The sequence below is a fragment of the Gigantopelta aegis genome, chromosome 3 (assembly GCF_016097555.1).
Source record: "Gigantopelta aegis isolate Gae_Host chromosome 3, Gae_host_genome, whole genome shotgun sequence".
In the NCBI taxonomy this organism is placed as follows: domain Eukaryota; kingdom Metazoa; phylum Mollusca; class Gastropoda; order Neomphalida; family Peltospiridae; genus Gigantopelta; species Gigantopelta aegis.
In genome coordinates, this window is record NC_054701.1 from 6,201,632 (window position 1) to 6,225,385 (window position 23,754).

The 23,754-nt window shown below is 37.8% G+C and overlaps 2 protein-coding genes across 2 annotated transcripts in view; one reads left to right on the forward strand and one right to left on the reverse strand.

Moving 5' to 3' along the window:
* Positions 1-5,536, forward strand: part of LOC121367279 — a 30,944-nt gene extending 25,408 nt beyond the window's left edge. The window contains exons 4-5 of the mRNA XM_041491392.1: positions 4,462-4,608; positions 5,052-5,536. Coding sequence (XP_041347326.1) covers positions 4,462-4,608; positions 5,052-5,134 — 230 coding nt within the window. The 3' untranslated portion in view covers positions 5,135-5,536. The remainder of the gene's footprint in view (positions 1-4,461; positions 4,609-5,051) is intronic.
* Positions 5,537-8,234: 2,698 nt separating this feature from the next.
* On the reverse strand, positions 8,235-23,652 carry LOC121367445 (DNA-binding protein HEXBP-like). The gene is made up of 5 exons (XM_041491621.1): positions 23,545-23,652; positions 20,244-20,393; positions 14,717-14,842; positions 13,297-13,510; positions 8,235-10,067 (listed from the first exon to the last, which is right to left on the reverse strand). Exons 2-5 carry the CDS (start codon positions 20,377-20,379, stop codon positions 9,932-9,934), a joined length of 612 nt encoding a protein of 203 aa, XP_041347555.1. The 5' UTR covers positions 20,380-20,393; positions 23,545-23,652; the 3' UTR covers positions 8,235-9,931.
* Between the last annotated feature and the right edge of the window lie 102 nt (positions 23,653-23,754).

The following is a 23,754-nucleotide window of genomic DNA, read 5'->3' on the forward strand; positions in this document are numbered from 1 at the left end:
GAGATGTAGCCCAGTGGTAAAGTACTTACTCATTAAGTCAGGCTAAGTCCTATTCCAGAATTGATCATATTGGAGGGGCGAGATGTAGCCCAGTGGTAAAGTACTTACTCATTAAGTCAGGCTAAGTCCTATTCCAGAATTGATCATATTGGAGGGGCCGAGATGTAGCCCAGTGGTAAAGTACTTACTCATTAAGTCAGGCGTAAGTCCTATTCCAGAATTGATCATATTGGAGGGAGCGAGATGTAGCCCAGTGGTAAAGTACTTACTCATTAAGTCAGGCTAAGTCCTATTCCAGAATTGATCATATTGGAGGGAGCGAGATGTAGCCCAGTGGTAAAGTACTTACTCATTAAGTCAGGCGTAAGTCCTATTCCAGAATTGATCATATTGGAGGGAGCGAGATGTAGCCCAGTGGTAAAGTACTTACTCATTAAGTCAGGCTAAGTCCTATTCCAGAATTGATCATATTGGAGGGGCCGAGATGTAGCCCAGTGGTAAAGTACTTACTCATTAAGTCAGGCTAAGTCCTATTCCAGAATTGATCATATTGGAGGGGCCGAGATGTAGCCCAGTGGTAAAGTACTTACTCATTAAGTCAGGCTAAGTCCTATTCCAGAATTGATCATATTGGAGGGGCCGAGATGTAGCCCAGTGGTAAAGTACTTACTCATTAAGTCAGGCGTAAGTCCTATTCCAGAATTGATCATATTGGAGGGAGCGAGATGTAGCCCAGTGGTAAAGTACTTACTCATTAAGTCAGGCGTAAGTCCTATTCCAGAATTGATCATATTGGAGGGAGCGAGATGTAGCCCAGTGGTAAAGTACTTACTCATTAAGTCAGGCTAAGTCCTATTCCAGAATTGATCATATTGGAGGGGCGAGATGTAGCCCAGTGGTAAAGTACTACTCATTAAGTCAGGCTAAGTCCTATTCCAGAATTGATCATATTGGAGGGAGCGAGATGTAGCCCAGTGGTAAAGTACTTACTCATTAAGTCAGGCGTAAGTCCTATTCCAGAATTGATCATATTGGAGGGAGCGAGATGTAGCCCAGTGGTAAAGTACTTACTCATTAAGTCAGGCGTAAGTCCTATTCCAGAATTGATCATATTGGAGGGAGCGAGATGTAGCCCAGTGGTAAAGTACTTACTCATTAAGTCAGGCGTAAGTCCTATTCCAGAATTGATCATATTGGAGGGAGCGAGATGTAGCCCAGTGGTAAAGTACTTACTCATTAAGTCAGGCTAAGTCCTATTCCAGAATTGATCATATTGGAGGGGCCGAGATGTAGCCCAGTGGTAAAGTACTTACTCATTAAGTCAGGCTAAGTCCTATTCCAGAATTGATCATATTGGAGGGGCCGAGATGTAGCCCAGTGGTAAAGTACTTACTCATTAAGTCAGGCTAAGTCCTATTCCAGAATTGATCATATTGGAGGGGCCGAGATGTAGCCCAGTGGTAAAGTACTTACTCATTAAGTCAGGCTAAGTCCTATTCCAGAATTGATCATATTGGAGGGGCGAGATGTAGCCCAGTGGTAAAGTACTTACTCATTAAGTCAGGCTAAGTCCTATTCCAGAATTGATCATATTGGAGGGGCGAGATGTAGCCCAGTGGTAAAGTACTTACTCATTAAGTCAGGCTAAGTCCTATTCCAGAATTGATCATATTGGAGGGGCCGAGATGTAGCCCAGTGGTAAAGTACTTACTCATTAAGTCAGGCTAAGTCCTATTCCAGAATTGATCATATTGGAGGGGCGAGATGTAGCCCAGTGGTAAAGTACTTACTCATTAAGTCAGGCTAAGTCCTATTCCAGAATTGATCATATTGGAGGGGCGAGATGTAGCCCAGTGGTAAAGTACTTACTCATTAAGTCAGGCTAAGTCCTATTCCAGAATTGATCATATTGGAGGGGCCGAGATGTAGCCCAGTGGTAAAGTACTTACTCATTAAGTCAGGCTAAGTCCTATTCCAGAATTGATCATATTGGAGGGGCCGAGATGTAGCCCAGTGGTAAAGTACTTACTCATTAAGTCAGGCTAAGTCCTATTCCAGAATTGATCATATTGGAGGGGCCGAGATGTAGCCCAGTGGTAAAGTACTTACTCATTAAGTCAGGCTAAGTCCTATTCCAGAATTGATCATATTGGAGGGAGCGAGATGTAGCCCAGTGGTAAAGTACTTACTCATTAAGTCAGGCTAAGTCCTATTCCAGAATTGATCATATTGGAGGGGCCGAGATGTAGCCCAGTGGTAAAGTACTTACTCATTAAGTCAGGCTAAGTCCTATTCCAGAATTGATCATATTGGAGGGGCCGAGATGTAGCCCAGTGGTAAAGTACTTACTCATTAAGTCAGGCTAAGTCCTATTCCAGAATTGATCATATTGGAGGGGCCGAGATGTAGCCCAGTGGTAAAGTACTTACTCATTAAGTCAGGCTAAGTCCTATTCCAGAATTGATCATATTGGAGGGGCCGAGATGTAGCCCAGTGGTAAAGTACTTACTCATTAAGTCAGGCTAAGTCCTATTCCAGAATTGATCATATTGGAGGGGCCGAGATGTAGCCCAGTGGTAAAGTACTTACTCATTAAGTCAGGCTAAGTCCTATTCCAGAATTGATCATATTGGAGGGGCCGAGATGTAGCCCAGTGGTAAAGTACTTACTCATTAAGTCAGGCTAAGTCCTATTCCAGAATTGATCATATTGGAGGGGCGAGATGTAGCCCAGTGGTAAAGTACTTACTCATTAAGTCAGGCTAAGTCCTATTCCAGAATTGATCATATTGGAGGGGCCGAGATGTAGCCCAGTGGTAAAGTACTTACTCATTAAGTCAGGCTAAGTCCTATTCCAGAATTGATCATATTGGAGGGGCCGAGATGTAGCCCAGTGGTAAAGTACTTACTCATTAAGTCAGGCTAAGTCCTATTCCAGAATTGATCATATTGGAGGGGCCGAGATGTAGCCCAGTGGTAAAGTACTACTCATTAAGTCAGGCTAAGTCCTATTCCAGAATTGATCATATTGGAGGGGCCGAGATGTAGCCCAGTGGTAAAGTACTTACTCATTAAGTCAGGCTAAGTCCTATTCCAGAATTGATCATATTGGAGGGGCCGAGATGTAGCCCAGTGGTAAAGTACTTACTCATTAAGTCAGGCTAAGTCCTATTCCAGAATTGATCATATTGGAGGGGCGAGATGTAGCCCAGTGGTAAAGTACTTACTCATTAAGTCAGGCTAAGTCCTATTCCAGAATTGATCATATTGGAGGGGCCGAGATGTAGCCCAGTGGTAAAGTACTTACTCATTAAGTCAGGCTAAGTCCTATTCCAGAATTGATCATATTGGAGGGGCCGAGATGTAGCCCAGTGGTAAAGTACTTACTCATTAAGTCAGGCTAAGTCCTATTCCAGAATTGATCATATTGGAGGGGCCGAGATGTAGCCCAGTGGTAAAGTACTTACTCATTAAGTCAGGCTAAGTCCTATTCCAGAATTGATCATATTGGAGGGGCCAGAATTGATCATATTGGAGGGAGCCTAGATGTAGCCCAGTGGTAAAGTACTTACTCATTAAGTCAGGCTAAGTCCTATTCCAGAATTGATCATATTGGAGGGGCCGAGATGTAGCCCAGTGGTAAAGTACTTACTCATTAAGTCAGGCTAAGTCCTATTCCAGAATTGATCATATTGGAGGGGCCGAGATGTAGCCCAGTGGTAAAGTACTTACTCATTAAGTCAGGCTAAGTCCTATTCCAGAATTGATCATATTGGAGGGGCGAGATGTAGCCCAGTGGTAAAGTACTTACTCATTAAGTCAGGCTAAGTCCTATTCCAGAATTGATCATATTGGAGGGGCCGAGATGTAGCCCAGTGGTAAAGTACTTACTCATTAAGTCAGGCTAAGTCCTATTCCAGAATTGATCATATTGGAGGGGCCGAGATGTAGCCCAGTGGTAAAGTCATATTGGGGATGCGAGAGGCTTTAAAAAGTATTACATACCCATTACCATGGAAATAAGGGTGGGATACCCTTGGTGGAACCATTCTCTGATTGTGTTTTCCCCATCTGAGCCACTGCCCTACATCTTATATGTCAGAGGCAGTGGTATGTACTGTCCTGTCTGTGGGGAAGAACATATAAAAGATCCCATGCTACTAATGGAAAAATACAGCGAGTTACCATCAAGACTATATGTAAGAATTTCAAATGTTTTAAATCCAAGAGACGGCAATTAAATAATCATTGTGCTCTAGTAGTGTCGTTAGACAAATAAACTTAACTTTTAATCAAATAATGATTTATTTAAACCAATATGCAATAAGAAAACATAAGAAAACATTACAGTAGATCCACTTGTCATAAAATATTTACAGTGCCTCCTGCCCTCCCAAATGTGATCAATTGTGAAGCAGCCCTTTGTGCTTTAACTGTATTAATAATAATGGTTATATTTCAGATTCTGCAGGTGAAAAGCGATTTAGAACTATCCGCACCTTGTGGTGTGTGCTACAGAAGGCGCTGGCACGCTGGAAAGACTGGAAAGTGTGGAGAATACTTGTGATGTTAACTCTAGGAACCATGGCTCTCCTTCACACACAGTTTGGTAAGCCAATTTTAAACACTTGGATTGATATCGGCCCATCCCATGTGACCTTTCATTTCACCACATTGCTGGCAAACATTTTGTCTACATTCCAAACAAAAGCATTCAGGATACTTTGGCCGAATTATAAATCATGCTGGAAAATTATCTGGACAGGGGAGGGGGGGGGGGGGGGGTCAAATATGAACCTAGTGGACCTTTTCCCTGGACACCGATTTGAATGCTCTATTGCCAGTGCCATGGTCTGAGGAGAATTAAAAAAAAAATGATAAAAGAAACTTTACTTGTTGGTCCATTTGTTGTAGATCATCTGTTCATTTTACGATGTGTTTCATTAGTCTGTTGATATTGGTACAATCTGTTTTTAAAAAAAGCATTAGTTTCGCCATTCCAAAGAAGAAAGAAATGATAAATTACTTTTAAAAGCTTTGTTTCTTTTGCAGGTGATAGTTTTTGTGGACTAAATCATGCAATAAAGGTTTGGGAGGCAATTATTATCACATGGAACAGAATATGTGGAACTTGAAGCTTTTAAGATGTGAATACAGCCAGTGACTATGTGCCATTCTAGTGATAATACATGTGCATGAAACAGGCGTCACAAAATGATGTGGAGAATTAATTAAACTTGGGGGGGTGGGGGGGAAGAGTCAAAAGATGATAGTGATAATTAATGTTCAACTGCGTAGGGTTGGGGCGTGGGAAGATGACCGTGGAAATTAATTTCCGGTTGTGAGGGGAGGAGACAATGCATTATCTGATGGCAGGACAGTGACAGACAATCAAAATGGTGAAAGGGTGAGGTGTCTGCTGCCTCTCCAAGTTGAGAAAGGGGTCGAGGAAAGAGAGCAGCGAGTCAGAACTTCGACTTACAGTCTCAAGTATATTGTGATAAATGCCAAAGAATATATATGTTTATACATTAAAACATATTTCTTGTTTCTATATGAAGATATTTTACTGGCAGACAAAACTGCACTCCCAGGTTATATGCATCGTACAATCATATACATGTAGTCTGTAAAACAAAAGGCTGCATAGAAATTATGTTTTAAAGATCCAGTATTATACAGGGCGATCTTATAACAGTTGAGTAAATATATCTACATGTTAAAATTTATTTTTGTTAACACTACTAAAGCACATTGATGTATTAATCATTGGCTACCGGCCTCGGTGGCGTTGTGGTTAGGCCATCGGTCAACAGACTGGTAGGTACTGGGTTCGGATTCCAGTTGAGGCATGGGATTTTTAATCCAGATACCGACTCCAAACTGAGTGTTCCGCAAGGCTCCATGGGTAGGTGTAAACCACTTGCACCGACCAGTGATCCACAACTGGTTCAACAAAGGCCATGATTTGTGCTATCCTGCCTGTGGGAAGCGCAAATAAAAGATCCCTTGCTGCTAATCGGAAAGAGTAGCCCATGAAGTGGCGACAGGGTTTCCTCTCAAAATATGTGTGGTCCTAAACCATATAACCGTAAATAATATGTGTGTCGTTAAATAAAACATTTTTCTTTCTTTAATCATTGGCCATCTATCATTTGGTAATTTTGAGTCGTAGAGAGCAAACATGTTACTTTTTATTTAAAAACACCGATTTGTTTAATCACATTGATTTATTAATCATTGGCAATTGGATGTTTAAGAGGAAACCTGTTACATTTTTCCATTAGTAGTAAGGGATCTTTTAGATGCACCATTTCGGACATGGCAGCACATTCCACGGATTTTGATAAACAAGTTCTGGTGTGCTGGCTAGTATGAGAAATGGCCCAAAGGTCTCGCCAAAGGGATATCGATCTTAAACAGACCATGTGGCACTTTACCACTGGGCTAAATCCCACCCTGTATCTACATGTATATATTTTACTGAACTGCAGTAAAGTTAAGTTTTTGTTCAATGACACCACTAAAGCACATTGGCATTGGATTGTCGAACATTTGGTAATTTTTGACGTAGTCTTAGAGAGGAAACCCAATTTTTTTGAATTAATAGCAAGGGATCTTTTATACGCACCATCCCATAGACAGGGCATCATATACCACTACCATTGATATACCAGTTGCGGTGCACAGACTGGAACGAGAAATAACCCAATAGGCCCACCGAAGGGGAATGATCCCAGCTGTTCGCATATCAAGCAGGTGCTTTACTAATGGGCTACTTACTGCCATAAAATTGCTACAAGTGCTTTTGAGTTTCAAATAAGTGGGTGGCAATACAAAAATAATCAGGACCAGCAAGTCTTGTCCAGGTGTGTAAATAAGACATTTGTTCATATTTTTTTTAAGGGAGTAACTGTTCCTTGTACACTCAGTTTGCTACCATTGTTCCGTTTTCCACCACGACAGCCTCTTTAATTAGTAGGCACGAGATTTAGTTAAAAGTCGGTCGAGTGCTTGGTGGATCCATTAAACCAGTTAGGTTTTTTCCCGTTCCAACCAGTGCACCACTAGTCATAGGCCATGGTATGTGCTTTCCTGTATCTAGGCAAATGCATATAAAAGATCCCTTGCTGCATTAAGAAAAATGGCCGATATGCAATAGCCAATGAAAGACTAATGTGCTCTGGTGGTGTCGTTAAACAAAACAATATTAAAATTTGTTTAGCGTCAAGTGGCCGCAGATTTCTGGTCATACAATTTGTAATAGCTCAAATATGTTCTATTTTTCTTTACATCGAAACAGGATGACCAGACAAAATATTCGAAATTTTCATTAATAGCACTTATGTATTTAGGAAAATGGTACGAATGGCAGCAGCAAACCCAAGACAAGTCTCGATTTATTAATAGACTATTGACCCATACAAAATAAATCTCATTCCAGGTATTGTTCCTATTGGCTCGACATTTTCTCAAAGACGACGTTCCACCGAAGGGACGACACTAATCGGCTCCGATGTGCGTCTACTATCCCGACCTATTTCATACTCCCAGTTCTCTCTAGTGCAAACATACCAAACGACAACAATTTCAACGAAATGTAGAGGGAGTTTTTTTAAAAAAAAAACCTCCATTAAGAACGGTAATGTAAACTTTACTGCAAAAAAGTATAAATTGCGCAAGCATTATTTATCCATTTAAACAGTGTATTTATGAAGTCATTCTGCATAAACTGGTATGTAATAAGTATATTTATAAATAACAAACTGGCATATAAATCGGTATCCTTAACAAGCATTGAGTTGATGAATGAAAAAATACATCGGCTATTCGGGGTCAAACTATGGTAAATGCAAAAACAATGATGATCAACATCAATATAAAAATTCAACAGTTAAATTAAAACGCAGTGGAATGCTAAAGGAACACATCTCTAGTGTTTGAAGTTCAGGGGCCCGTAAAACATGGGTAAATTGCCATTAAAGTAGACACCATCTGCAACAGTGCATTGTAAAGCTATATACAATATGGGACAGATGGTTGGAGACGAAACCTATACTGTGGTGCCTCCCAGTTAAGACTAATAATAGCATATACATGTATACAATTCCTCCAGCCACACAAGATCAAATACACTATTTGGACCAAAATGAAAATGCATTTTTTTTCTAAGTCGACTGCTTCCTGCTACATTAAGCACTACTTCACATCAACCTGAAATAAAACCACTCTCAATTTCTTTTAAATAATTTTATTATCTTCTCCACAACTTCAAATCTGCATTTCCATACAAAAGATAAAAATCCAAACATAGTTTTCGAATCGCCCTTAAAAAAAAAACTTGTCGAGTATGGTCAAAAACCGTTTTACCTGTACAATACACTTCATAAGACACTCATCTTTCATTTGACAGTTATGTATAAAATATATTTAGTTAAATATAAATATACAAAGCCACCTCAGTGTAAGTGTGATACACACACTATGCGTCATTCCCGTGAAATGCTGCCTTACAACCAAATATACAGTGCGATGAGCGTGGAATGATGCATGACCTCACAAACTTCCAGAGATGAAGGGGCAGGCAATTGCCATCAGTTACAAAGGGCCACACTATTACATTAAGATTTGAGTTACTTGTCAAATAAAACTGATTTGAGCGAAAAAAATATTATTTTTTTTTATCGGGTCTGTAAACAAATAAATCAGTCATAATGTTTCAACCCTCCAAAATTGATGGCAAAAACCAAGAATGAAAGAAAGAAAAAATACCACAAAGTTTACATATACAAATATATACATGCACACACAGGGGGAATAGGTTACTTAAGTATTTAATGTTTTGTTGTGAACAAGTTACTCCCCAAGTGTAAATGAACCTCTAACCCCCAAACCAATTACAAAATATCCTTCCTACCGACAATGAAGTTCAAACAGATGCTAATGTTACAAAATCCAATACAAATAAACATTCCACATACTAAAATTAAAAGTAGACCCAACACTTAAAACTATCCTTGGTTATTTGTCAATGTTCGAGGTATGTTCTTGAACATGGTTAAAAATTGACAAATTTGTATAAATGAAAGATGAGCCCTCCAACAGTCTGAATAATAAACTTTCAATTGCATTGATAAATTTTATGTTATCTCCAAAGGACAAAAAGTGTTAATATATATTTTTTTATATTATCCCCCATTTTTAATGGACAAAATTAAACAGTATTCTTTAGTATCATCACTAATTAGTCCCAAGAGAGTTCATTTACATGGTTCCTACTTTACATTTAAAAAATTGCTACAGAAATTACTGCATACAACATTTAAGTGTTGTGCATTCAGCTGTAACCAACAAGATTTTTAATATACTATATACCACGTCTACAAATAGACCATGACCACCAGTTTTTAAACGTTATATAAAATTTGAAATTTAAAAAAGAAAACAAAATATGGATTCTCTTGCAAAAAATGCTGACAACACAATATAGTCGCATATTTTCAATTGGCCGTTTTAACAATGCATTCTTTGAAAACTCTATCCATAGTAAGTACAAAAAACAAATTTTAAGCCATTTCCCAATCTAGGAAGCAAAACCCTACCAATTACAAAAAAAAATCCAAAATTCATGTAAACATCAAAACTGGACAATTTCAATTTAAAAATTACATAAACGTTATTAGGTATTTCAAAAACAACAAACACCTCGACTATATGCTTAAAAAACAAACAAAAAAACAGTGCCAGTGACAAAACTGAATTCATATAGACATCAGGCATTGTAACAACTCTCCTGGCCTATATGAACGTATACCCCATTGACAAAACTGCAATAGCTGTCAATTGTTATTCGAATGTCCAAATGGGTGAAAAACGCTCCCTGTGGCACGAACAAATGATTTAAACGTAAAGCAACATGAGCTTTAGACCATCTAGTCCTCTTCCTCGGGGCAGTCTCGAGCGAAGTGTCCGTATTTCTTGCAGCCGTAGCACTGGACATCCTTCATGTCGCCACCACCACCAGCTTTGTCTGGGCAGTTTCGGGAAAAATGGCCCGTGTTTCCACATCTGTTAATAAAAAACAGACTGGGTTTAGAACAATATAAAGAATTCAACAGCAATGTGTTGCTTTCCCATAAACAAATTTGGGCATTTCTCAATGTTTATCTCGAAGAATTTACATATTTAAGAATTTTTATATTAAAATATTTTCTTGAATTCAGGGTTCAACAAATCCACTAGTTCTTGGTCGCAGCTTGGGGTGGGACATTGCCCAGTGATAAAGCATTTTCTCTATGCGTTGTCGTTTTGGATTGATCCACGATAGTGGATCCATTGGGCCGTTTCTAGTTCCAGCCAGTGCACCAAAAGTGGTATATTAACCTTTAGACTACTGGATTAATTTTTAACAAAAACCACGTTGAGTGGGTACAAGTTTATAATTTTTACTCACATATATTCACTTAAATGTTTCATAAATACATGAAATAAAGTTCATATATGAATCGGTAATTATTATTTTCGTGTCTTTTTTTGTAATTTTTATTATTTTAGATCAGCTAATGGTGATTAAAATTAGGCAAAAAATCGAAAAAGTTGCGTTTACTTACGGGCAATTGTGGCCAGCTGTCCAGTATTTATGTCCATTATTCCCGACAACAGTGGTTTTCTGACCAGAATTTTTTTTTAAACCCGAACTACGATTCATATTGCAATATTTGGTAATTTTCGTTGTTGGTAAAACGATCAAATTTATTATCAAATTAGCTGTTACAATCAGCTATCGATCCCTGAAAATGACCGCGACGTGCCGCCATTGTTGTCAAGCAAAAATACTTGCCGAAAACCACTTTTTGAACTCAAAATGTCAAGGTATTTTCAATTAAAAAAATCAAAACAAAAACCACCATTTTGAAAAAAAATCTTTTTTCTTTAATTATATTTCCGTTTCCGGTGAGCGTCGTGTGCAAAACGGCGGAAAATATGAATTGGGGGATGCACTGTATACAGTATACAGTATATCGACTGACATGACGTCGGGCGAGATATCTCGCCTGCAGTAGTCAGAAGGTTAACCAGTACGACTAATAAATTTTTTAACTTGTTGTCGCTAGTAATCAAACATTTAGTATCAACAATGTAACATGTCTTAAACAGTATTTCATTTTATTTAATCCCATTTTCTAACTTTAAGACAAGCACCTGGCAGTACACTACTGAATAGTAGACACAAAACTGGTTGAAGAAATGTCTGGTTAAAAAAATCAAATGTGTCGTTTTTAGTTTGTTTGTGAATCAAGGGAGATTACTCATCACGTACATTTCAGTAATCCGGAAATTCGTTAATCCGGACGTTTTTTTTAAATAACCATACTGTCCGGACTAACGAGGTTCCACTGTACCACAACTATTGGGCGTCACAAAGGTTAAGTATATGAAAAGTATAATACAATATATATATCGAGGCAAGTATATCTTAAAACTTTGTATAGAAATCAATGTGCTTTTATATTATAATAATAAAAAAAAAAAAAAAAAAAAAAAAAAAAAAAAAAAAAAAAAAAAAAAAAAAAAAATGCTAGGTGGAATTGTAAGATTCCAAAACATTTCTGTTGCCAAATAGATATTTCTTATTGGCTTCAGATGACCACTCCACAAAACTTTGGCAATCAAGTGTACACAAACAATGTTCACACTGAGGAGGAGGGTCCTTTATAACAAATGAATGCCAACAGTCTGGCAATCTAGGAAAATAAATAAATAAATTATATATATATACTCTTCAAAAGAAGAACCGCGAAACCACATTGTCGTAACATTTGGAGAATTGATTTAATTATTGAATGGTGAGTCCGATAATTACCAAATGTTGCAGGATTGTTCACAATTCACTCTAGTCCATTGTGAATAAGTGATAGGACACACCACCAAGGTCAAGGTCATCTGGAGTCAATACCGGGTGTGGCCTCCGCGTGTGTTGACAACTGCCTGGCACCGCCTGCCCATTGAAGCAACCAGAGTACGGATGACGTCCCGGGGGATGGTGGCCCACTCGGCCTGCAAGGCTGCTGCCAACTCGGGCAGGGTCTGGGGCTGTGGTTGTCGCTGTCGGTCCAACTCGTCCCATAGATGCTCATTTGGGTTCAAATCCGGTGATGTCGATGGCCAAGGAAGGACATTAATGTTGTTGTTCTGTAGGAAAGCTGTTGTGAGGCCTGGCGTTGTCATGTTGGAACACTGCGTTGGCGTTGGCCATAACTGGAACGATGTGTGGCCGGAGGATCTGGTCAATGTAGCCCTGTGCATTCAGGTTGCCCTGCACGTGGACCAGGTCAGTTCTGCCAGTGTGTGAGATGGCTGCCCACACCATGACACTACCCCCGCCGAATCTGTCCACTTACTGCACGCAGTTTGCCGCATAACGTTCACCACGACGCCTATACACGCGACATCTTCCATCATGACGTCGGAGCAGAAATCGGGACTTGTCACTGAACCACACCTGTCTCCATCGCAGTTGAGGCCATTGTCGATGAATCTGGCACCACTGCAGTCGGAGTCGACGGTGTTGTGGTGTTAAGATGACACCTCAAACTGGACGTCTGGCACGAATTCCTACCTCACGTAGGCGGTTCCGTACGGTCTGGTCGGATATCCTGCGCAAACCTGGTATTGCTGCGGCTGTGGAGGTGGCAGTAGTCAATCGTTCCCGAAGGTGGCGTACCCGGATGTAGCGGTCCTGCCCGGGGGTAGTGACCCGTGGTCGACCGGATCTAGGGATCCATGTTGCTGGTAACGGTCCCACAGTCTGGAGATGGTGCTTGGGGACACATGGAATGCCCTGGCAACGGCCGTTCTGGATTCGCCTGCGTCTAGTCGGCCGATGGCATTGTTTCTCTGCGGTTCACTGAGACGTGGCATGTCCTGGATTGTCAACTGTCGGCCAGATACAGAGGCCAGGCAAGCGAACACCCTGCACTTTTATACTGTCGGTGTTCATGTTGCACGTGCAGACAACGCACGTGCAGTGGTGACATGGTTTGCACGTGGCTGTGTTTTTGCGAATATTCACATTTTGGAACTTTATTGTACAGTAGCTGCGTTTTATCGAATGTAACCGTGGGAATGTGTTTGGGACATGCAATGACCTTATATTCACAAAGCATGAACCGGTAGAAAACATAAAATCGGAGTTATAACCCATTTGTACCCTTTTGCGTTTCTTTTTTTGAAGAGTATATATATATATATAAAAAATGAATTGGACCCTAGTATAAAGAACGAAGATAACTCTTACGTGTAGCAAGCTTTTTCTGACTGACCGGGACAGTCCCGTGAGATGTGGCCAACCTCGTCACAGTTGTAACACTTCTTGGCATTGCTGCCATTGGGTGGGTCAGGGCAGTCGCGAGCCAAGTGGCCCTGCTCTCCGCATCGGTAACAGTTTGTCGACCTCTCTGATGTACAGTCACGCGAAATATGACCTGACTGGCCGCAGTTGTAGCAGGCACCTGCAAAGACCAAAAAGTACTTTTATGAGCTTCCACTAATTTGACACCCCTTTACATAGCAGCATGCAAGTGCTAATGCACCAGAATACATGCTATTATTGTGATAACTGAAGAGTATTTTTTTTTTTTTATAAACATAAGTACTTCAGGAGATATATATATATATATATATATAAAAAACAAAATATTTAAATTTCAAATAATTGTGACTGCATGTAAACAGCTGGTTCACATTATTCAAACAAAGGGAGTTAACCCATTCTGGGATAAGAAAGGTCCACGATGCCTTGCACAGCATATAAGTAGCAATTGATATAAATTTCCCCCAATGTTGGACTTCCATCTCAGGATTTGTAGAAACACTCTTCAATTTGAAGTTTCTGTAAACAATGTAACAATACCCTATTATACATAGTTTGTGACTTCACTGTTGAAACACAAGGAGAATCTGGTTAATGCATTGTATAAATTTGAATAGTTTTGTGTAATAAATCAAACACTGTACGAATCTTGATTATTAAATCAAACTGTTGGCACATTTTCAGAAACTAAAAAGAAAGAGGAAAATGTGCCCGATGATTATATCTTGTCAATACACAAGTCCATCAAGGCAATCTTACCATATTTTCAGGGTTCAGTAAAACTATTTTGAGAAAAGAATAGTCACAAGTGTAAAAACTACCCGTATTCATTAACAGTTCATAGAAACATTTGGACATTTTAAAAATCCTTTTGAGGTGGTGGTTTCAACAACTTCAAATGATGTACTAAACATCTTCTTCATAAGTTTATTTTCATTTGAAAATGGAAAGCAGTGTTACATGAATAACTGGTAGACAAAAAAAAAAGGAAGAAAATTAGGGCGAATACATTGAATTAACTTATCAACTATATGAAAAATACTAGAAGTATATAAAAAAAAGGGGGTGAAGGAATATATGAAAAATAATCAAAGGTAAATGCATTTTCTTAAACCTGAATTTTATCGGCATTTTGTGTCCGTAGTACCATTACTACCATAAAACTGACAAGACAAAAACACAACTAAAAACAATATATATATTACCAACCAATAAATAATAAAAAAAAAAATTATGATTATGATCCGAAATATTTCACAGCCACTACACTATGTCCAAAAGCAAACACTGACCAAAAAAAAAAAAAAAAAAAAAAAAAAAAAAGTTTTCATTTTACTGCGATTACCTGAGTCAATAGACTTTTCACAGTCCTTAGCAATGTGACCAAGTTCATTACATTTATAGCAGCGCTCGGGGCCACTCTTGCAATCACGTGCAATGTGACCGAAGCGGTTACACTTGAAGCACCGTTCTGTAAAGAAAAAGCCCAGTACAGGCCTTAGAAAAAATACCTCTCGTTTTATATTTATTTTTAAGCATTGAGCAGATTAATTTCTTTTTGGTCATTTAAAAAATTATTTAAATTCTAGGTTGGATATATAGTTTTATTATAGTATTAAATAAAAACGTGTAAGAAAGAAAACAAAAGGTTGATTGAAAACAATTTTCATTTTATTATTTATTTTTAAAATTTCTTACCTAGCTATTATGGTTTCCAGTGTAAAAAACCCCAGTAATTTTAATATATATATATACATATATATACACAATTTTTAGTTACACATTTTAAAAAAAGACTACATACTGTACACTACTCATCGCTTAGCTGCAACTACCAGGATTACAAAAAAACCCACCAGATTAAAACCAATTTAAAAAAGCGGTGTCTTGATACATATGGGGTTATTGAAAGCTTTTCATCAAAGGTCATTAGAAAATGATTTTTGTGTTGTGCTATTATCAGACTGAATTGTAAACTTTTTCTGTAATCAGATGAAAAAAATGAAAACAAACCCAAATGGTGAAAGAAAACAAAGAGTAAATTGGTCTGCAGTGTGTTAACACCAGTAGGCATCGACCTATATTTCTGAATAACACCACCACTTGAAAACATTGATTGTCGGATGTAAAGCATTTGGTAATTCTACCAGTCAGAGGAAATCCTTAACATTTTCCCTAATTTAGCAAGGGATCTTTTATATGCACTTTTTCAGACAGGTAAGCACACACCATGGCCTTTGACCAGTTGTGGTGCATTGGTTGAAAAGAGAAAAAAAAAACAATCATTGAATTGGATCCACCGAGGTGGTTCAGTCCTTCAAGTGCACTAAATTCCATCCTCCTAAATAAACGGGCCACAATTCTGTGAAAATCGCCATGAAAGTTAAACTATCTTTAACAGAACCACAGTATATTGAAATGAGCCATATACTTTGCCATAAATAAAACTTCAACTTGTGTCGTTATTATTTTATTGTACATGTTCCTTAACAGTGTTTCTGCCAGAAATACATTTTTGGGTATGGCACTATGGAATTGAATGCAACCAAAATCTGCAGGGGATAAGGGGAGCCTCCCCCAGAAAGAAATGGTTTAAGTTTAGGGTTAAGAAAATCATGCAGTAATGATAAAAACTAATTAATTTTGTTAACTTAAAAAAAAAAATCTGCAAAATGTTTTGGGTATGGCCCCATACCTGTTTTACCCTCTGGCAGAAACCCTGCTTAAGATTGGTAAATGCTACTTGTAAACAATGTATCACAACACATGTATATTGCTCGAGTTGGGTGCTGAAATAATCTGTTGTGTTGCAGAATACTTCACCTCGAGAACATTTAACAGTTTTGTTACATTTTAAGGGTTAAATGCATATTCCCGAGTTTACTGCAATATTTAATGTGTACTAACAGCCTTTTTAACGATTATAATTACATATCAAATATATTTTTCTGCATAAAATATTAGTGAACGTGTAAACGTGTTTCTGATCGTTCTGGTATTTGTACTAGGTTAAATTTCATGTTATTTCCTAAAATATAGGTTTTTTTTTTTATACATACATTTTTTGAAGACAAGATCCAGTTTGGGATTCTTACAAATATTAAGACGACCAGAAACACATTGAATATACAACCCCTGATATTTTAAACAAGAAAATAGATTTAATATGCAAGTTTAAGTATAGAAATACTTTATTAGTTGGAAACATCTTACAGTGCAGCTAACTCAGGAATGACCCTTTAAATTTCATTTATTTTTTAGTTTACAAGTTAAAATATTGCGATATAAAATTTTGCACAATACCAATCTTATTTCATGGAAATTTGAGTTGTGTATTGACAAAAAGTGGAAAAGACTGATCATAACCAATATTCATGTAACAATCCACAATTACCATATTAATAATAATAATAAAAATATCCCAGAAAATTTGAAGCCATTGCATGTAATATTAAATACCAACGTCGGTATCCAGGGTTCACACATGGTTTTGAAGACAAAAATTGCAAAATCCAGCGAGCTCGTACCAAAGACATTACTCAAGACTATATCAAAAGCAATGTTACTGTGTGCAGATGTAATTACCTCCCTTGGTTCTGTTAAAAGTGGTTTGTAAACATTACCTATTGACACTTTTGCAAACACATTGTCTTGGTGATAAATACATTTAATTCAATGACAAGATTTCCTCATTTCCAGGAGCATGCGAGTTTCTGCCAGGATTTTGTTTTGTATGTACAAATCCATCAATTTTCTCCCTGCTTCACAGACACGTTGCAAAGTACCAGCATAAAATCGACATATTGGACAGGTGACATTATTTGAAATCTTCAGGTAAAGACAAAGTGCATTCACGCCATTTTTACTTAACCAATCGTTATATGAATAATATCTGACCAAAACATTTACTATGGTTCTATACTACATTGCCACTACAAATGTTCAAAAATCAGTTTTAGATAGAGCTGGGCGGTATAGGCATCTGCATCATGTCAATACAGATTTACTGTACCGAACAAATATCAAAATAATGAAATTTCTGTATTGAAAAATGTTTCCTGCCATTTAGTATTTTAAAGCACTAACAATATATCAGATGAACGCAAAATAGTTGAAAAGAATTGTATACCGAAAATATCACTCTATATCGGTATCGTGCTCAAACCGATCCAGAAAACCTGTAATGTGAATATCACCCAGCTCTATTTTTAGAACATTTTTGGAATAACCAATTTTTGTAACATGATAAATATTCTTGTACTGAAGTTTTAAAATTATATTTTAGAGCCTAAACGTTGACCAGTTAACTAATTAGCCGTTTGCATGAACTTAAGTGGTGCAACATACTTCACAATTTTTAAAAATTTGATAGTAAATAGTTACTCCGAAAACACATGTTGACTGGTCAATTTCTTAATTTATGAAAAACGCACCAGAAACTTTCTTTGTATAGCTTTCACACACACACACACACCCCCCCAGTTTTACATTTACTGTAAGTTTTTTCCTTCTAAATTTGCAAAAATATAAGCATTTTACATAAAGGAAATGGTTTATTCAATGATGAACTCGACACATTTTTAGTTATATGGCATCGGACATATGGTTTAAGGACCACACATTGAGGGAGGAAACTTAGTCGCCCTTCATGGGCTACTCTTTTCGATTAGCAGCAAGCTATCTTTTATATGCACCATCAGACAGGATAGCACATACCACAGCCTTTATGTACCAGTCATGGTGTAGCACTGGTTGGAGCGAGAAATAGCCCAATGGGCCCACTGACTGGGATTGATACCAAACCAACTACCACTGGGCTACATCTCTCGCCCCCAGCATTTAATATAAAATGCAAGTGAAAAATACTGATTTACAAGTGTACAAGTATTCAGGGGTTTCCCTAGAGCGATAAGCCGACACGGCCCGTGCTCCCTTAGCCAGCCAAGTAAGCGCATTCATGTCTGGTAAGCGCCTTAACAGCAGGACCGTAATTTGTAACATGTATACAAAACAATGGAGCTATGATCCGTAACGTCATTCACCACACATTATCACACTTCCATTTGGTATCTCTGCAATTCTTTAGATGTTCACTTTGAGGTCCATTGATCGCACTGTTTTAATTGTGGGCGGGCTTGTGCTGGTCACGTGATACAGGTGATCGGCTACTACGAATCTGCCAGATAACTGATTGTTGTAATAATGTCTGTACGCTTGGGAATTACGCATCAAGACAAATCAAAGAAAATACCTATTAATTGAATAAACATCTTTGAAGGTGAAATTCTTGAGTAAAACATGTCACCATTATTTTAATTTTGTAAAGTCTTTGAACCAAAGTAATAAAAACAAACCGACACTGCATGTCAATTTGAATACACATGCCAGTTCAGGGCCGAAAGACACGTCGGCTATCCCAAGGGCTGAGTTCAGCCAGACCGAGCGAAAACAAAACGTTCGCTACACTGGTTTGTGCGCTTCACGTTAAACCAAATGGACACGACGGACACCAATCAAATAGTTCGCGAACGTTAGGAAGAACGTTCGTTGGCTGAAATGAGGAAAGCTCTCGGCGTAATATACGTCACGCTTCAGAGTCAGCTGACACCCACGTGTCAAGAGACATCGTTGCGGACATGAACAATACGATTACACGGAAGTAAATCTTGATGTAAATGTGTAGAAAAACAATAGTTGTTTGCATCAATGAATACCTAACTGCAGTTTCATTATTTCCTTTGTCTTTGTTAATTTTGTACCTAAGGTCGAGAGCACGCACTGAGATCGCTATCGCAGGAAATGAACATGCAGTATTTATACAAATTGCAGTTAAACGTACACTGAATTAGTTTACAATAATCATATTTGTTAGATAATGCTAGATATGTATTTGTTAAACTGTGAGGTGACAAGCATTTAACATGACGCTGAAATCAACAGCAACAACATGGCGCAAATTATGAAATTGTTGGGTTAGTTTTTTTTAAAGTTTAACCCCCCCCCCCCCCCCACAAAACAACAACCCCAACATGATTTGATGGATTGAAGGCAAACAACTGTTTTCAACCCACGACCCCATTTCTTTTGGCTTGATTTTTGTGTTATAATGATGCTATATATGTAAGTGCCTTTAAAAAATCCTGGGGAAAGGCCCGATATTATGATAAAATTTAAGGACCCATTAACCAATACTTGAGCCAAATGCCTGGAATACTAGTATTACCAACAGGATTAAATATTTTGCATAGATCCGGTATACAAATCAATAATCACTTTCATAATCATTTGGTATTACATAAATGATAAAAAAAATGGTTTACTAGATCTTTCATTTCTATAGGCTGAAAGGAAAAGATTACACAAAAAACTGTTGTACATAACAAGATCACAAACTGTCATAATCAAACCGCACACCATCCAGCTTCTGATCCCAACAGCATTGTTTTAAAGGAAGTGTCAGCATGTTGTATTTGGTTGCAAGCATAACTTACCCACCCCTGTTCAATGCATTCTCTAGGCAGAAAAGTGGCCGTGTCAGCTGTTAAAATAGCAACAAACAATGGCAGAGATTCTTTCAAACACGAAAAGATGCTATCAGTCTGCTGTAGAGTTCACTCCCCTGTATCTGGAGGCCTGTAAAGGAGGAACAAGTGGCCATGTGAGTTACACGGAAATGGAGGCAACTCCTCTGCCACACCACATTCCTTCTCCTCTCTTGTCCACCAACTGCTTCATATCAATCGCAAATTAGAATTATTTAAAAAAAAAAAAAAAAAGTTTTTAAATGAAAGTTAAATTTACGTTTACAAGGAAAAGGGTAAAATGTTTAAAAAGTTAGAAATGAAGAAAAGACAACAACTGAAAAACATTACCACTGCTGCCTCCACGACCTCTTCCCCTTCCACGGAAGCCGCCACCGCCACCGCCACCTCCACCTCCACCTGACCGACACTCACGTGCAAAATGGCCACCTTTCCCACATTTGTAACAAGTATCACTTGAGGACATACTGATCTACACCTCTGCAAAAACAAATATAATCAATAAATCCAACTGCTGGTATTTAGAGGAACAAAATAAAATGTCTTAATCTTACAACCGGGTTGAAAATTAGCATTGCCTGTGGTGACCTTTATTGGCCAAGGGAGACTAAGAATTTTACAAAGGTAGTTCGTTGGGCGACCATCGATTTCAGTATCCTGTGAGTATGGTACCAGTTAAAAAAGAAAGACAATGAAACTGAATTGAATGTGATAAAACACGCTCCATCTTTTCACAGCACTAGACTAGCACGTACGTGGACCGTGTCTTTCTAAAAATAGAGCTCAAAAAGCATTGAAGACACTGCATGTATTCTTAAAATCTGGAAGCCGTCTGCTCATTTGAATGGACTGGATACACTGTAATTATCTAGTAGAGCTACTATCTGACAATTGTTATTCAATGTTATGGTAAAACGGAATCATATTTAATTAGCTTACATTATCTGGAACAAAATCAAAATTATTTTTCACATTTTAACTCCCACTAATGTGAGCGCATACACACATACAAATAACACAGGCATCGAAATAAACATGGTGTCCGGTAACCCATTTACAGGTTACCACAAAATATAGCCTGCTAACCTATAGGTTACTACAACTATATGAAAGTTAGAATTTAATTCCTGTTACTACTACTTTTAACGCCAACGTTCTGAAATTTTATCAGTATGTAAATTATCTAGTGGACAACTGCTTAAACTCGGAATGACTATAATTGCTTGCAATTGAACAAGTGCGCACGAACATCAATGCAATTCCTTAACCTTTAGACTACTGGATTAATTTTTAACAAAAACCACGTTGAGTGGGTACAAGTTTCTAATTTTTACTCACATATTCACTTAAATGTTTTATAAATACATGAAATAAAGTTCATATATGAATCGGTAAGTATTATTTACGTGTCTTTTTTGTAATTTTTAGATCGGCTAATGGTGATTAAAATTAGGCAAAAAAAATCGAAAAAAAAAGTTGTTTACTTACGGGCATTTGTGGCCAGCTGTCCAGTATTTATGTCCATTATTCCCGATAAGAGTGGTTTTCTGACCATAATTTTTTTTAAAACCTGAACTACGGTTCATATTGCAATATTTGGTAATTTTCGTTGTTGATAAAACGATCAAATTTATTATCAAATTAGCTGTCACAATCAGCTATCGATCCCTGAAAATGACTGCGACGTGCCGCCATTGTTGTCAAGCGAAAATACTTGCCGAAAACCACTTTTTGAACTCAAAATTTCAAGGTATTTTCAATTGAAAAAATCAAAACAAAAGCCATCATTTTGCAAAAAAAATCTTTTTTCTTTTATTATATTTCCGTTTCTGGTGAGTGTCGTGTGCAAAACGGCGGGAAATATGAATTGGGGAATGCACTGTATACAGTATATCGACCGGCGTGACATCTCGCCTGCAGTACTCAGAAGGTTAAGAGAAAATGAAACGCAGAAGGTTAAGAGAAAATGAAACGCAGAAGTCCTGAATGCATTGCCTGGTTTACGTTCGGAAACGAAAGTACCATTCATTGAAAATTTTTTATCGAGAACGAAACACCGTTCTACTTTTCTAACTTGTGGTAACCTCCCGGTAACCTGAACGACCACTCTCGACGCCTGCAAGACGTACATGACATAACCGACCAAATATTACTGTAATAAACAATAAATATGTTTTAAATGCTTTGTAATATATCTAAGTATATCATTTTGTTTCTTCTTTTTTTTTGGGTGCGTGTGTTGTCAGGTTTCTTTCTGTAGTGTGTGTACTAGTGATTAATATCTGAATTTCGTTTAATCAATCAACTCGAAAATGATCGATGTAAAGGTATTTGACGTCAAACATAGGATTGTTGTGGTATTAAGAGCGGAAATCTCTTTTTGGTTATGGGGAATTGCCCAAAAAATACACATCTTGGTCTCCGACTGTAATGAGCGTATTTATGTCCAAATGTCAGTCTAGCTCAGTGTAAGACTATTAAACAAAAATCATATAAAGTTTCAGATAGGCTCCCACGATTACAAGGCACAGAACCGAAAACTTGTTTCCCCATGAAGTTTGAAATCCTATGGCCTGCATGTTGTTATTGGTTTTGTATAACCAACAAACAAAATTGTCCGTGCCAAATTTTATGCACTGCAAACGGTAGGTGGCCTATTACTTTAAAAAAGGTGGGGAATCCCAAATGGACGACCAACAAGGCGAGTGTAACACTGGCCAGGGCTAGCTCTGGCACTTGCCAAATTTTCCAGTTGTGAATTTTGAAAGCAGTTGGCGAATTTTACTTTAGTAGTTTGGCAAAATAATTTCATGTAATTGACTTTTTTTTTAAAATAACAGACAATTTCTGCAATTTTTTAAGTTTAGTAGACAACATGACAAATTAATTTGCTCACTGCTGGCATAGGCAGTGGAGGGGGGCAACAATGTTAATGTGCCCCCCACTTTTCAGATATTTTGCTTTATAATAGTGTGTGTAAATATAAGTGTGCCCACCCCCCCTTTTTGGCACCTTCGTAATATAATTATATAGTAAGATACTGAAAAGCACATTTCCACATGCTAAAATGTGTCAATAGCAAGCAGCCGAAGTGCCAAATTTGATTTCCTAGCTATAGTATACAACATAAAATGAAAATATCTGGTGGTGGGCAAGAACCAAACACATACACAACTATGATGTACAATCAAGATTAGCTAACCAAGGAGAACTGGCTTCTTCCCAACAAAACATGCTTGCAAACGGGGTTGAAACGCAGCCAAGGCGAAGTTTAATATCAACATATTTCTTTTTAGCAAGGGAGAAAAAAAAAAATATTGTTTACGAGTATATATATATATATATAAAAAACTAAATTTAAAAGATCAGTTGTTACTATTTTATAATTATATAGATATTCGAGTTCCTATACACAAAAACATTAAAAGAAAAAAAGTGTGAATGAAAATCATGGCGAACCATGTGGCGTGAGCGGCCATGTGCATTCCACGCCGTCCAACATTGTACGGAAACTACTGCCAAACTTCAACGACAAACCCAAATAACACAGTATTTTTACACTAAAATCTTCAAAAATATGTAAAATAATTAATATAATGTCTGCCGTTCCGTAAAACGTAACAAATCTCACCCTCCAACTTCTCTAATACTACCCTCTCACTTCTTTTCGCGCCTTGGTATATGGTTTGCACACGACTCTTATTTCTCCCCCCACTCCTTGTACTTTGCACACGACACTAAAAACTACAATTATATTGGAGTCTCACACCGCCGTTCGCTATTTAGGTGGAACACTATTATTATTGTTTTATAAATGCATATTATTTTTAATACTAGTACA